General features: G+C 40.8%; 2 protein-coding genes across 4 annotated transcripts; one reads left to right on the top strand and one right to left on the bottom strand.

Annotated features, from left to right (window-relative positions):
- Positions 1-4,524: 4,524 nt before the first annotated feature.
- On the bottom strand, positions 4,525-7,019 carry LOC147205037 (E3 ubiquitin-protein ligase NEURL3). Of its 3 annotated transcripts, none has more exons than XM_086111613.1 (5): positions 6,854-7,019; positions 6,656-6,727; positions 5,401-5,916; positions 5,054-5,185; positions 4,525-4,962 (listed from the first exon to the last, which is right to left on the bottom strand). In XM_086111613.1, exons 2-5 carry the CDS (start codon positions 6,675-6,677, stop codon positions 4,781-4,783), a joined length of 852 nt encoding a protein of 283 aa, XP_085967739.1. In that variant the 5' UTR covers positions 6,678-6,727; positions 6,854-7,019; the 3' UTR covers positions 4,525-4,780. The 3 variants fall into 3 exon arrangements, with proteins under 3 accessions (XP_085967739.1, XP_085967740.1, XP_085967738.1); XM_086111614.1 differs by having other exon boundaries at positions 6,656-6,724; XM_086111612.1 differs by lacking the exon at positions 6,854-7,019 and having other exon boundaries at positions 6,656-6,814.
- A 5,220-nt stretch (positions 7,020-12,239) lies between these two features.
- Positions 12,240-14,512, top strand: nkx6-3 (NK6 homeobox 3). The gene is made up of 3 exons (XM_086112159.1): positions 12,240-12,657; positions 13,836-14,002; positions 14,204-14,512. The coding sequence occupies exons 1-3, from the start codon at positions 12,240-12,242 to the stop codon at positions 14,429-14,431; spliced, it is 813 nt and encodes a 270-aa protein (XP_085968285.1). The 3' UTR covers positions 14,432-14,512.
- Positions 14,513-15,105: the final 593 nt, after the last annotated feature.

Genomic DNA, 15,105 nt, shown 5'->3' with positions numbered 1-15,105 from the left:
GGGTTGTATGACGCTATCTCTGAGTCTGTTTGTTCCGGTCCTGATGGGCCGGTAGTGCCTGCCAGGCGGCATTGGGTCAAAGAGGGGATTGGGAGCGAATGGCTGTTGCCACCTGCGACTGCCACAGCTCTTCTCAGGCAGCAGGACGTTAAGAACGTTGACCACTCTCTGGAGCCTCTTCCGTTGTGCCTCAGTGAAGCGAGAGAACCGCACTGTGATGCATGACGTCAAAACGCTCTCTATGGCTGAAGAAAGAAGGAAGTAGAGGTGACAAAAGTTGTGAAAGATTCAGTTCTTAAGTAGCAATACAGATCTTTGTAGCGGGGACAAAAATCCATTATTCTAAAAATTAGCATTTTCATGGCAGGACTAACCTTTTCCGGTATGGTTAATAGTAGAAAATAGCTGTTCTACGTGGAAAAATTAAAACGCATACCTCATATACTGTTTTGTCTTATCTGCGGGTCTTTTGTTTAATGTGATACTCGGTAGCATTTTCTTATGTAACATGTAGAACACTTACTACTATCTCTTCATTCTTTTCTACAGCCTCTTGGTGGTTTTTATTCTTCATTTGTGAGCCCTGGTTGACAAACTTGTGTCATTTTGATGCGCTGACGTGTTTTTAACAATCATTCATTTTGCAGATTTTGTTTGCCCAATTATAACTCCATTTTGTTCTTTATTTTGGGGTCTAGTTCCACTTTTGACCACAAGGCGGCGGGACACTGTTGTGTTTGGTCATGTGTGAATTTGACAAGAGGAAATAGAAAATATTTCAACATACATGTCATTTTTTCTGACGAGAATAGGAAGTGATCATTGAATGCCTCAATCCTCCCCATCCTGCGCACATTAAAAAAAAAAAGCAACGGCTCTCAGTTAATGTTTGGGCATGATTCTTGTTGTACACTGTGAGATAAGTTTGTTAGTTTTACTGTAAACACGGGGATCGGGACACTGCTGCAATACTATTACAATATTTTTGTCTAATCATTGCTCTTTTTGCTCTCTCTCAATATATTGCATGTTTTTGAATGTGTTTGTATTATTTTAAAGTGTGTTTCAAGCCACAATCAATGCCATAAATGCTGTAAAATAACCTTAGTGGGTATTTCACAAGTGGATTTCCATATCGCTGATTTCACTTATTGCAGTTGTTGTCTGGAACGCAAATCCTGCGATGAAGGGGCTATTACTGTACTTTTTTTTTCTATTAAGTGTTGTGACCACTCTTTGTGGTATCTCAAATTTAGAAGACAAGCTTATTTATTAAATACAGTAGTGAAGTATTTGTAGTGTGTTGCTTCCCACCACCGGAAGGCAGTTGGGTATTCTTGCTAAAAGAACTGGTCGGTAAATGTCAGCATGTTACTGTGTTCTCACCTGCAACGTTTCGGCATTTTTGTGTGTATATTGAAGGAAGGCTTATCATGATGAACTCCTCACTCAATGGAAACAATGCATGCCCACACACGAGTTCTGCAGGGCCTCAGGGAGGTGTCACTGTTTTCTTTTGGTGTTCCAGAACTGCATTTACAGTCAAGCCAAACATGAAGGCCTCACCGCTTTCTTTTGCTCGCCTCATCAAAGAAGATCATCTGTATTTGTGCAACCGCCCAAAGCTCCCGAGTAAAGTTCCCAGTAAACCATTAAACCATGTTGACTGTACAATCCTTTTTAGTTGTTTTGCTGACCAGGGGAAAGCTCCTATTAAATATAACATGAAAATAATTAGAGAAAGACCGATATGCAAGTTTCTCAAATCCTTTGCTCACCTCTCAAAGGTAAATAAATATTTGTGTCACTGAACATGCCAGTGCCATCACAATGACAAGTCTTTGCGCCATTGTGCATGGACGAGTTAGTTTTGTTTGTTTGTTTTGACAGTTGTTTCCCAGCTAAAATGAAAGTTTTCACACAATCAACAGATCTTTATACCCGAGGAGCATAACACCTGCTCAGAGTTGTTCAACAGCAAGCACAGACTCAGCTTCACACTTGTGCAAAACATTCCTCACAGCGATTTGGAAAACTCGACACACATTTTCACACCTTAGACACAGATAAGGATTGTGAGGTTACTTCCTTTCCATTACAAAGTCTTTGGCTTGCCAATGATTACACAAATGAACAAATTGGATAATGACATCCACCACATTGCACACATGTTCTGAATTGACAACACAGACCTGACGTAAGAGCTATAATGATTAAAGTTACAGCGTTGTTGTTGCTTTATTTTTTTTTTCTTCAGAGTTGCTTGAAGTGAATGTACTTCATAGAGTAATTGTTTTTTATTTGTCTACATTTAGCAGTAGTAATTTTTTTTTTAAACTACCGGTACTCTTTTTTTCAGATTTTCATTGTTGATTGATATGCTACCGTATTGATCAATGTCGTGCAGTGCTTGGTAAGTGTCTAGATTGGTTTACTTTCCCTGTAGACCTCAAGGTAATCATGAAAACTTTTGTGGATTTATCTGAATGTTTTGTTTTCGAAATTATCCCTTACATAAAAAAGCCTGGCAAGAAAGTCGAGCAAGTGCTATTTCCTAAAACAGGGGTTTTGCAAATGTCATTTGCATTGATCGCTGTAGTATGTGACCGACTGCATGAGTGTCTGCTGATTTGAAGAGTGTACTGGTGAGATGAAAACAAAACAGCGTGTTTATAATTATGGGCGTTTTTATCTATTTTTTCAGTCGTTTTAGGATATTTGTCAGATCTTTTTTTTTTCTTTGCATGGAGTACATGCAACGCTGTAGAAATGACAGTGCAGGCTTCTGACGCCATATGTTCCTGACTTTTGAGGCACAAAAATTCTCATCCACATCACAACTATTTTCACTTGCTCTGAATAATGTAAAAAAAAAAAAAAAAAGGTTGAACATTGTTTGAGAAAGTGCTTCAGACATGTCCCTTCATTAGAAAACCACAAGACGTGAAAATAAAATCTAATGGAAATGTATCAAAACATGCTTGGCATATGACAAACTTCAACCATTTTCCATGTAGAGACTTATATGACAAACTGATGCCCAAATATTGTGGGGTCTGAGACAATTTAACTGAAATTCATTATAGATCAACATGACACAACCAACTGATAATGAAGGAAACAACAGAAAAGTGTACATCATCCTTTGCATGAATGTAGCAAAGCATTTGAAACGTGTTCACAGAAATGAGAACGTTATTTTGGGGAAGTGCACAAGTGACACATTGATGTGGACAGTGAACAAGTAGTTTTGAGGAATTCAATTCTGATCTGAGAAATGTATCAAAGCAAATGAGAAGAGCTGTACTCTGACTCACGTGTCTTCTTTTTCTGTGAAACTGCACCACCTTGGAGTTTGTTTTTCTATTACTGCAGTATGACTTCAAATCCAATAGATGTCGCCCAACGCCATAAAACCTTTCATCCTTCCAGATAAGAAGAGAAAGGTGACGTCATAATGTATATTTGTTGAAACTCTTTATTAATAAAAAAAAAAACACAACGAAGTATTTTCCATAAAACATAAGATTCAAAAACAAACTGAGCACACAATCAACATGCACTGTATTGGACATTATAAAAGCAAAAAAAAACGATGCTAAATAAAAACATTCATTAAAAAAGGGTGAGAGGTCTAATCAAAAATAGAACATATACAGTATATTCAAGGACCGGTTTGTTTAAGCCGCCTCAATGTCTATCTAAAATTTTCCATTTTTCTCATATAAACCCAAAACAAAGGCTAACACTTTATAAATCTCCATCTATGACTAAATTTACATCTACATTCTTGCTGCTGGAGGCTGTAAATTTCCCCAGTGTGGGACAAATAAAGGATATCTTAAATAGTTTTGTAATTATTATCAAAGTGTTGTGCATCATTTCCCGTTTCCCGTTTTGGTGTACCGTCCCATGTTTATTGTCCCGATTCTCCATGTTGGGTTAGTCATCAGAATGTTTCTTACATGCGTTGCGAAAAATGTCCACTTCAGAACATAACATTTCATGACGTCATACTTCGGCCTCCAGGAAAACTAGCGAAATGACCAAGTCGGCCCTATTAGACTCTCAGCGACTTTCATTTTGCATTATAAAGGCAATAATTTCTTTTTACGCTAGCGTAACAGATGGTTAAAATTTGTTGGGCTCTTTGATAAACTTAAACCTTCCCCATTTATTATCATCGATATTATTATCAATCCATACGTTTTCGATAGGTCTTGTCCTCATTAGGATAGCAGGTAACTGGAGTCCATTCTATTGTATGTCCATTAAAAATATTAGTCTTCATTAAAACATATTTGTAAGGTTTCATCATTGCTGCACTTGAACTGTGGCTCAGCTTCATTCCATTTATTTTCTATCGGAAAAATGATTTAGAAATATGAATAAACTTGACATCAAACATCCAACAGTGTCCATGAATGGACTGTGTTCAACCGTGAAGGTTCCACCGTGTTATCTTGCGGGAACCGCTGTTAAACTCACCAAGAGAAATATATGGACAAAGAGCTTCATTTTATATTTCAGGTGTATATTTACATACATACATAAATACATACTGTACATACATACATTGCATGCCTGAGAATTAACAGTGCAAACAAAGCTCTGCCTTCCACTCAAAAACAAAACCAAGCGACTAAAACAATAGTACACAGATAACCCTGCAGGTATTTGTATTATTGATCAAAATCAGAATGTATTTTGTTCATGTTTAAGAAATACAACATCAAATCACAGAATTTACAGAACAAGACGGCGCGTTAAGAGACTGTCTCTAAGGGGCAGCCACCCAATTTATCATTGGCGTCCCCATGCTCTGCCGGCACAGGGGGCATGTCCCAAAAGAATTAAAGATTTTGAAAGAGCACTTCAAACACAAGCAACAGTGGCCACAAGGCAGAGGATTTTGGGCTTGTCTGTCCAGGCACACCACACAGATCATCTGTTCTTCTGCATCTGTCATCAAGAGACAGGAAGCACCATTAAAAGAAAGCAGTTGTGGAACAAGTATGTCACTTGCTTTTTTTTTTAAGACTGGCTTCTATACCTGTTGTCACCGGCCAGTTGAGATGGGAGGAATCATCAGTCGCCAAGGAGCCTGGCTCTGAAGCAGGTGAGAGCGGCACTCCCGACATCTTACATGACTTCCTGTTGAAAAATCCTCCGCGTATCACAGAACCTGTCGCAAAATGGAGGGGGTGATCATGAACAAGGTGGCTCATTCAAAACAGCTGCACCCGGGGTGTCCAAAAATGCAAGGGAGGAGAAGAGAAAAAGAAATCTGTTCTCATCTCTCACTCCCTTGATCTCCACTTTTCTGGACGCGGCCCTCGGAAGAAAAGAGTTTGGACACCCTTGAGCTACCTTCAGGCATACAGCAAACATGAAACCTACCCAAGAGGACAATGGAGCATGTCTGTCCATAAAGGTCAATCATGGCCCACAGAGGCCCTCTGACGTTGATTTCTTTGGGCAGTAGCCTGTGCTCATCGAGGATGTTATTTGTAACATACAAGCTGCCTTTGGACGACCGCCAGAATTGCAGCTCTGTTCCTGCCTTGCAGAACGTCTCATCCAAGATAGCAGCCCAGTGCCCGGGGGTGCAAGTGAGGTCGGGGATGGCCATTTTGGGCAGTGGTAGATTACGGGAATCTGGATTCACGTTGGTGAAACCCACTCGCAAGGCTCCGTGCCATCTGCCATTGACTTTCTCGATCCGCAACCGAATCCGCTCATTGACCCTCACGGGGCGGTTGCTGAACACCAGGCCATCTCTGAAGGTTCCTTTTGCCCTCTTTGCATGCCGACACCCGTGACTCAGGTGGATCCTGTCTCCTACGGCTCGGTGATGGAACATCATTGGACCGAGGCAAAGGAAACCACAGGTTCTCGAATCCCTTGATTTATCATCTGCAACGTAAAATTGTCTAAGATGATTGATGCAATAAAGGTTTCACTTCCAAAAACTTTCTTCATAAAAAGTACTTGTCAACAATAAGAAGGAAGCGAAAAAGGTTCTCTCTTGTTTCAAGAGAGTATGGCTAAATCCAAGTCCTATTTTTTAAATGACATTTTACAGATGCAGCACTTCATGATGATAAGATTGTTCTGCTATTTTTTATTTGTAACTGAGAGTCACCGCTTGGAATTGAAACGGATTTACTCACTGGTCACAACTTTAGCTGCACCTTATTATGTTCAACACAAAAAACTGCCTACATTACAGAGACCCCAAAATGACACAAAATAAATATGCTTCTCGTTAGGGCGAGAAAGTTTCTCATCCGAACGAGATACTTTTGTCCTCATGAGAAAGAATCATCTTCATCTTCGATGACACTATTTGGTATAGTCCTTGTCTTGAGGAAAGAGGGCAGGTCCTCTTCTGCTGCCATTGTCTCACTACAAATATGTCTCGTTTTTCTGCATGCCACATTCGGGGCTTCGTACTACATGAATATATTATGCTTGTTTTTGACTGACATTGTCAAAAATATATTCTTTAAAAATATGTTAATTATTGTTACTGTACTGCATCAAACTGAGAAGGGTTTTTAGAGTACAGAAGGAGGGACTTCTGTATACTTCTATATAAATATATACAGTATTTTGTAAGTATAAAGCAGTTAAGTGTAAATAGAAAACTCACCAGTCGTCCTCCTTGCCATCATGTAGTTGTCATCTGAGCGAAGAAGTTTGAAGAACAAGCGCAGCTCACCTGCTTTGATGAAGGTGAATGTTTGCAAGGTGCATATATATATATAACACGAGTGCATGTGACTTGATAAACCAACATACTCTGCAGGAAGGGGAGGGACTACGAGATGTGGAAATTTTGGGAAATTACCTTCTTCCCCAGGAAGATCCCAGTGTGGACAAGTGGGTATATTTACATTGTCTTCGCAAACGAATAGAGGTCGTATCTGAAGCTATACTGCTACACATTATTGCAGCATAGAAAATGACTTTCATGATGTGAATAATGAGAAATGAGTGAAACACATGGGCCACAAACTGTTTACGTCTACGGTCTGTCACATGGCGCGAAGTGAGTCGAAACTGAAAGCGTGGCTGCGGGGCCCCGCCTCTTCATTTTGATTGGCTGGCAGATGACATCATATGACAGGAAGAAGGCCGTGAATGAAAACTGGGTTGCAGTTGGAAAATTACAAACTGCTGGAGGCATTCACTGTCGCTGCGACTAACTCATAACTGGAGTCACATGACTATTTCGGGTAAACAGATGGATTCTGCAAAGCACTGGATGAGTCCTTTTAAATCAAAGGATCATGCACAATTGTTGTCTGCAGTTATTTCAAGTAATATTTGACAATAATACACAAAGGGATCAACTATTACGTAGTTGATTTCATCTCATACTTCATAAGGAAATGTTCCACATCCAATAAGGAGAAAGAATAATGCCTGAAAATCTTATTAAATCCCACTCCCCTTTCTCACTAATTTTGTTCCAGCAAACTTCTTTTGCGTTTCTTGCAGGATCTGATTTCAAATTATGACCTATGTATTGCTGAAACAACCATACTTTGAAGAAACCTCTTTTTTTGTAGATCTTGGATAGGTAACAAAAAAAATAAAACAAGCAATTCCATCAATGGTAAAACGAGTAAACTAACAAAATGTTCAAATGAAAGGGGAAAACAAATGCAATCCACTACCCAAGAAATAAGATAATATAACCTTTATTTGTCCCACACTGGGGAAATTTGCAGTCTACAGCAGCAAAATTGGGGGGTGGGGGGGGTAGAAAAGAAAAAAAACAGTGTTGCATGCACAAAATAAATAAATGTTTCAGAAAAATGGCGCTATTCCATACATACACAATGAATACAATGTACCACAAAGGCAAATAAACAAACACAAGTTGATATAAACATCGACCAAACAAAGTATTGCAATAAATCTAAGACTCTTGTTCTAGATGAATATTTTGACATTGCTTTGCATTGCATTGATAAACAAAATCTGTCATATTTCCGAACAAAAAACTTTAGGAGTGGAATTATTGAGATGATTATATTGAGGCCTTTGGTAGGTAAACAATTCAGAATATTACTGATTATGAGGCAATTTTATTTTTGGAGTAATGACATGGAAAATATCAAACTAAAGCTCATAAGGACTAAAAATCGTCCGTGTTATAAAAGTGTGGACAAAATTTAAACAATATTTTTGGGGAATACTTACTACACCTGAGTACTTTTCAATAATTAATCTAAAGTTTTCATGCCCTTTGTGCCATATAAACCATCATTGGGGGTTTTTTTTGTTCAAAAAAGGGATAAACACAAAAATATTTTCTCCCCAAAAGTGCAAAAATGAAGGTGATATATAGATAATATGCATATGTAATATGATATATGACGGCCTTTGGTAGGTGAAAAATTCAACATCACTGACTTTGATGCACCTTTATTCTTGGAGTACAGTAATACATGTTTCAATTCACACTAAAGCTCTTAAGGATCCCAATTGTATATATTATTTATATAAAAATCCTAATTCAATATTACAAAATCATATACTTTAAAAAGTGTTGAAATAAATAAAACCAAATATTTTTGTTTATGCTTTCAAAACATCTGTTCTTTTCAATAACTTGTGAGTTTTTTTGCCCTTTCCCTTTGAATCCAAAGATTTTCTCCCAACAATCAACTTGTTGCAACACGCCACTTCACTTCTTTTGCATTCAGTCATTGGCATCTATGTTGAGGTGCATGAGAGCGACTTTCAAAGTTCACATTGGTTAACTTTGTTTTGAAATTGAGCAAGGGGCATGACTATGGTAGACAGAAATGCCATAGGAAACAAACGGTTCGAACAATCTCAAGTCCCAAATCAAGTCATTCCAAACTTTTTGGCAAGGAGGTTCAAGTCCTGAAAATAGCAAGTCGAGTCTGACTCAAGTACTGTATCTCTGCAATTTGTTGTGTAGCACACTACAGTATTGGAAGTTGAACACAACATAAATGTCATTCTAACAAAGAGTAGTGTGGATGCATAAAGATTTGCCTGTGTTAACCTAGCACTGAAGTAGTTGAAACAAAACCAGTATATTTGCAGTGTACAATTCTAGTGCTGACTTTATACTTTTACACAAATCAGTCTTTGCTAGCTTCTTGTGAAATGCTGTGCTTGCACTCTGCATTCATTCACCCCCCCCCCCCCTCCCCCGCCCCCCTCCATAAAACCTCGTGATGCCATGGCTGGATCTATGCAACTGGATTCCGTATAAACTTTTGGGGTTGTGCAGCATTTGCGTTCTTCTCGTTTCTGTGCTCCTGTCTGACATTTGAATACAACGAACACTTCATGTGGGTAATGATTGTTTTCAAAGATGCATTTCTTTTACTGTAATCCTAAAAATCACATGTACAACAGGGTAGATTACAACGTTTATTCCTTGTTTTTAATGTTTCCATTCACTTTAATCTTTTCGGTCGAACACCGCCAGCACAGAAATACACAATATTATACCATAACGCTAAGAGGTGAAAGGAGGTGCCTTGCTCAAGGACAGGGGTACAGAGTCGAGGCTTTGCTTTTCAAGGAAAGCATTTGAACGTTTGCTTGTGTGATGTCTTTTTATTTGTTACTTTACAGCTGACAATGTGCAGCATCTCTGATCCACTGCTGAAAGGACACTTTGATCCTCTCCTCTTTCATCTAGAACTGCTTCAGACAACAAAGTGTATGCAGAAAAGTGGTGAAGATTGCACGACTGTCTGTGCCCTATGTGTTCATTCATTCATTCATTCATCTTCCGAACCGCTCCATCCTCACTAGGGTCGCGGGGGTTGCTGGAGCCTATCCCAGCCGTCTCCGGGCAGTAGGCGGGGGACACCCTGAACCGGTTGCCAGCCAATCGCAGGGCACACAGAGACGAACAACCATGCACGCCCTCACTCACACCTAGGGACAATTTTTGAGTGATCAATCAGCCTGCCATGCATGTTTTTGGAATGTGGGAGGAAACCGGAGTACCCGGAGAAACCCCACGCAGGCCCGGGGAGAACATGCAAACTCCACACAGGGAGGCCGGAGCTGGAATCGAACCCGGTACCTCTGCACTGTGAAGTCGACGCGCTAACCACTGGACTACCGGGCCGCCCCGCCCTATGTGTTGTGTTGTGTTATTTTTGTTATTTTGACTTCAAAATGGCGCCGCGAGAGTGGCTGCCTTTCCAGCAGCTCCTATATTTTGTTGTTCTACTTCTTCCTTTCATAACTTTGCTGCTGTGAATTGGGAATTTCTCCATTGCGAGACTAATAAAGGTTTTCTTATCTTATCAAGTGAGAACAGTTATGACAGAAGATAGGAAAGAGAGCTTGTAGCCTGAGCTGTTTGTCAGCTGCCACCCATTTTCTGAATATCTTATCTTGAAAATGATTTCCTTTTTTTTTCTCTCTCTTAGTGGCCCCAACGAATGAGACCTCAAAGTACACTTTGACTGCGTTTGTGTGTTATGATCGGTCTGATTTCGCTTTGAGGTCCAGCTGAGCGGTGGGCATTTCCCTTCAGCTGCGCACCTTGAACGACGCTCCTGCCGACAACTCCCTGTCGAATAATTTGCCTTGCTAATCCTCAAAGCCATTGTTTAAGTGCAATTGTCTACGTTCCTGAACTTGCTCCGTTTTTCCCGTTCTTCGTGTTCTGTTTTATTTATTTATTTTGCTTTCTGTTTTCTAGTTGTCGTTATTTTGGTTTTGATAAGTTATTTTGTATTCATCGTCAATTGTTTTTCTTGTCCTTTGTGACAAGCGATTTTCGTTTATATTGTGTGTACTAGCGGCTTTATTTGTACTTTGTCAGCGTCGCGCCACTTTTTTCTTTCAGAAATATTTGCCGTGTACTGTACATTTTATCCGAGTGTGCGATTTGAGAGTCCACTTCAGTCCGGAACCATCATGCATTGCGTGACGGTGTGCATGCACGCACGCATGTAATATATGTGAAAAATGCCGTTTCAATGGAAGTTCAAATGGATGCAGTGCAATGGTCCTACAATTTGGATGTCAAGCAAAAAAAATAAAAAATTCTTTAAAAAAAAATCATAAAAACATTGTTGGTTGAATCGAGATTCACAAGATCTCAGTTCAGTCCCGTAGCATAAGTTAATTTAATTAATCTTTCGCTAGCTGCCGACTGGCTTGTGATCAATGATCATTTTACCGTTAAATGAATGAACTGGGTTATGGATGGTTTATTGATATGTGTTGCTGTGGAGTGGAGGAGTTGTGACAGACGTCATGTTCTGTGAATAGCTCTGTTTATGAATTGTCGAAGGCGAAACACTTCAAGAGAGACAGAGACAGAGATCGCTGTGTTTCATCGTGCCACTATGCCACCCAGCGCCTGTGCTTTGTTGTGAATAAACGCGAGTTTCCTGAAAAACGTCTCCCGTTAAACTTGGAAGATGTTACAATGTATTGTTTTCCAAATATCGTTGAGTCTAGCCAGGCAAGCTTGACAGCACTCCCACAGCACCTCTGTGAACCCCCATTAGCTTAAATACATTTCACATAAGTTGTCAGTTTGTCACACTCGTTCGTGCATTTGAACATTTGAAACACACTAGCGCAACAACAAATGTATAATAGCTTACCTACATGAAGATGGACTGGACAAGAGTGTAACGGTATACTGTAGAAGGATATTCTGTACTGTGTGTTTATTCTGCAGAGCAGTGCACGTTAAAGTCATCCAAAAACAGCCCGATGTAAAATACATTTCCCGAGAGGCAAAACAAGGCTCAAATGTTCCCCTACAATCCCTCCGCACCCCGCGTCACCCTTAGTCAAGCACGTCAGGACATCAAGAAAAATCTACTTGATCCCACTCTACCTGTTCAAAATGTCATTAATCTACAGCCGTCCAATTACAGGCCCTCCTCTCGCCAACCAACCAATGGCGATGACCAATCCCACGCCGCGTCAGAATGTGGTCTGTCGTTATCAATGTGCTTGTCCAGATGCGGCTTATGATAGTATGTGAGGGGAGCTGCATCAGTTTGGGGCGGCATCTCATAGCGCGTGGACCTACGGTCTGACTCACTATGGTTTCCGAGAGGTGAGGGCCAACCGTTGATCTCATCAGTCGGCATTTGGACCTCACAGGAGAGCATTACACCAAACCTTGCCTGTTTGTGCAGTAGGTCGTCAAGGAGGTCCTGACCGGATCTTACCAGAGTTAACTGAGACCAAGCCATCCCATGGATCCAAACATCCAAAGTTCTTTCCTGTTCAACAACAGCCTCAACCAGTTTACCGGCGAGATCAAGGCGCCAGTCTGTCAGTACTCGGTACCAAATTCTTTCTACAAGCTCAACACGGGCCTCAGCAGTCAGTTGCCACCGGGGACCCCGCATGGCATCAGTGACATTCTGAGCCGCTCCGTGGTGGGGGTGGGCTCCGTGGGCACCACCAACAGCCTACTCTCCGGCTACTCCACCGTGGGGGGTTTCGGCCCACCCGTCTCCAGCACGTCTATGTATTACGGCCGAGACTACAACTCGACCTTGAACGGTTTGGCCAAGACCGGCGCCGAGTATCCCATGAAGGGTCGCGGCTTGAGCTGCTGGGCCGAGAGCGGCTGCGACTGGAGAGGAGACAAGCAGGAGTGTGCCAACAGTGAGTCCAAACAATGCTTTTAGACAAAAAGTGCCTGGTCAAAAGAAATATATTAGCTGACAAAGAACAAGCATATCCCAACTTGATTGCAGATATGTAATCTTGATTCGATTTTTGTTTTTACTTTGTGCCTCTCACAACTATTACAATATTGTAAGAAAGGTTTAAAAAATGATTCGATTTGATCAACATTTGTTTTTTGTCGCAAATCATATCACCGATCAAAGAGTATCCCAAAGACTTGATTTCGATTCAGTGAAGATTCCATAAGTGTGCCTTGTGATTGACTGGCAATCAGCTTGACTGTTTTGCACCGAAGCGCGGCTCGAGCTGACCTGGGATCCAAAACAAGTCAAAGAAAAAAAAGGAAAAACAAAAATAACTACATTTGTCAATTGCAAATTTGAATCAGAGATGGCGTTATGTGTCCTGAAATGCATTTTAGATGCTGATTTCAAAAGTTGTTTTTCCAGCTCGTAAGATTTTGTAGATATTTTCAAATTTTTTGTTTGACCTTGAAAAGCTTGCGCAATACAGATTTTACCATGTGTTGTAATTTATAGCTATCACGTTTCAGAAAAAAATCCACCCGTTATTGAACCTAACACTTTAATTCATAATTACATGTTATTATTATTCTTATTATTATCCCTCCTGTTATTTTGCAGATTAAATTGACCCATTTCGAAAATCGAGGGAAGAAAAAAGAATTACTGGTAAACTTCGTCTACTTGCCTTGTTTTTTTAATTTTTGCTGTTAATATTAAATCTTTGCGTAATGTGATATTTTTTGATGATGAAACATCAGAGCAGGTCACACTGACCTGTGAACCTGTTGTGTGAGAGAAAAAAAATAGACGGCAGTTTCAGAATCTGCACCAAAAAAAAAAAAAAAGTTCAATTGCATCTCTGATTTAAAAATACACAAGTATTGGTTGACCAGAGCTATTATTAGCAGTGCAGTGTATGGAGATGCGCTAAGTAAATGTGGGACAATCTGACATTCTGAAGTAAAACAGATGTTGATTTTTATGTTTAGGGTTTGTTTTTTGGAGAGGGGTAATATAATTTGCCTTCAACTCACTCACTGGTGATTTGAATTAAATGAAACGCTTGTCTTTTTCCTTTGTATGGCGGGAACATGAATGGTGATAGGTCGAGTTTTTGGGTGTTTTCAGGTGGTCCCCTGGGGGAAATGTCGGGTCGGAAGAAGCACACCAGGCCGACCTTCAGTGGGCATCAGATCTTTGCTCTGGAGAAGACCTTTGAGCAGACCAAGTATTTGGCCGGGCCGGAGCGGGCCAGACTGGCTTATTCTCTCGGCATGACTGAATCTCAAGTCAAGGTGAACTTTTTATCTGATGCTGATTCATTTGCTTTCGATCTGTAAACGTTTATTCAAATGAGTGATTTCAGTAATCACTCAAATAAACTAGACGGGCTGTGCTGGGTGTGGTTTTGCAAGTGTGTAAATATGGGCCATGATCGACAAAGTATGACACCGATGACAAAACCGTTCCGACTTATGCGGCCCTTTTCTCTGGAGGTTTGGTTCCAAAACCGCCGCACCAAGTGGAGGAAGAAAAGCGCGTCGGAGCCAAGCTCCACGCAGACCAACGCGGGGCAGGCAGGCGAGGCCTCGGACAATGAGGTGGAGGACGAGGAGTACAACAAGCCCCTGGACCCGGACTCTGATGATGACAAGATCCGCTTGCTGCTGCGCAAGCATCGCAGAGCTTTCTCGGTCCTGCGTCTTGGGCCTCACCACGTATGATGCATACTCATATACATACACGTGTGCATGGAGCATGCATCGAGGAGGGGAACGGGGCAGGGATGGCTTCATGGGGCGGTGGCCCTGGGCGTCCACTGGCCGACGTAAAATTTCAATGACAGACCGCCGGCAAAACTATTGGCAGTTTGTCATGTAGAAGGGGGATCTGCTTTTGATAGGAGTCCTCAAACTTGAAAAGTTTCCGTCCCAACACTTGCACCCAATCGACAAATTAATTTCCTGGGGCATAATAACTGAATAGCATCTAGCAAGCTTCGCACGGCACGGACACGACATGCAAAGCAATTATTTGTACACAAAGTGAAGAATGAATACGAGCATGTGCAGAGGTCCTCTGAAGACATCCATGCCCCAAAACAATGCAAGAAGATGTATACTGGGTATTTACAACAACAACAAAAAATGCTTTCTGCTGCATTTGCTCGATGACAGCAGAACAGGAAACATTTCTCAAGAAACCAACCTTCCGATGTATTATGGTTGTTTTTCAAAATGGTTAGGGAGGATGTAACAAGAGCCACAACTCATGAAATTCTGCTTTTGCAACAATCTCTCATGCCACAAGTTTATGAGATACGTATTGTATTAATGTGCTTGTAGCTTCAAGTGGGTATTTCTTTAGAACTGCACTGCGTCATGCTTAGAGGTTTTAA

The sequence above is a fragment of the Hippocampus guttulatus genome, chromosome 5 (genome assembly GCF_054856545.1).
Source record: "Hippocampus guttulatus isolate MCC_2025c chromosome 5, RoL_Hgut_1.0, whole genome shotgun sequence".
NCBI classification, from domain to species: Eukaryota; Metazoa; Chordata; class Actinopteri; order Syngnathiformes; family Syngnathidae; genus Hippocampus; species Hippocampus guttulatus.
This window is presented reverse-complemented; position numbering and strand designations above follow the sequence as displayed.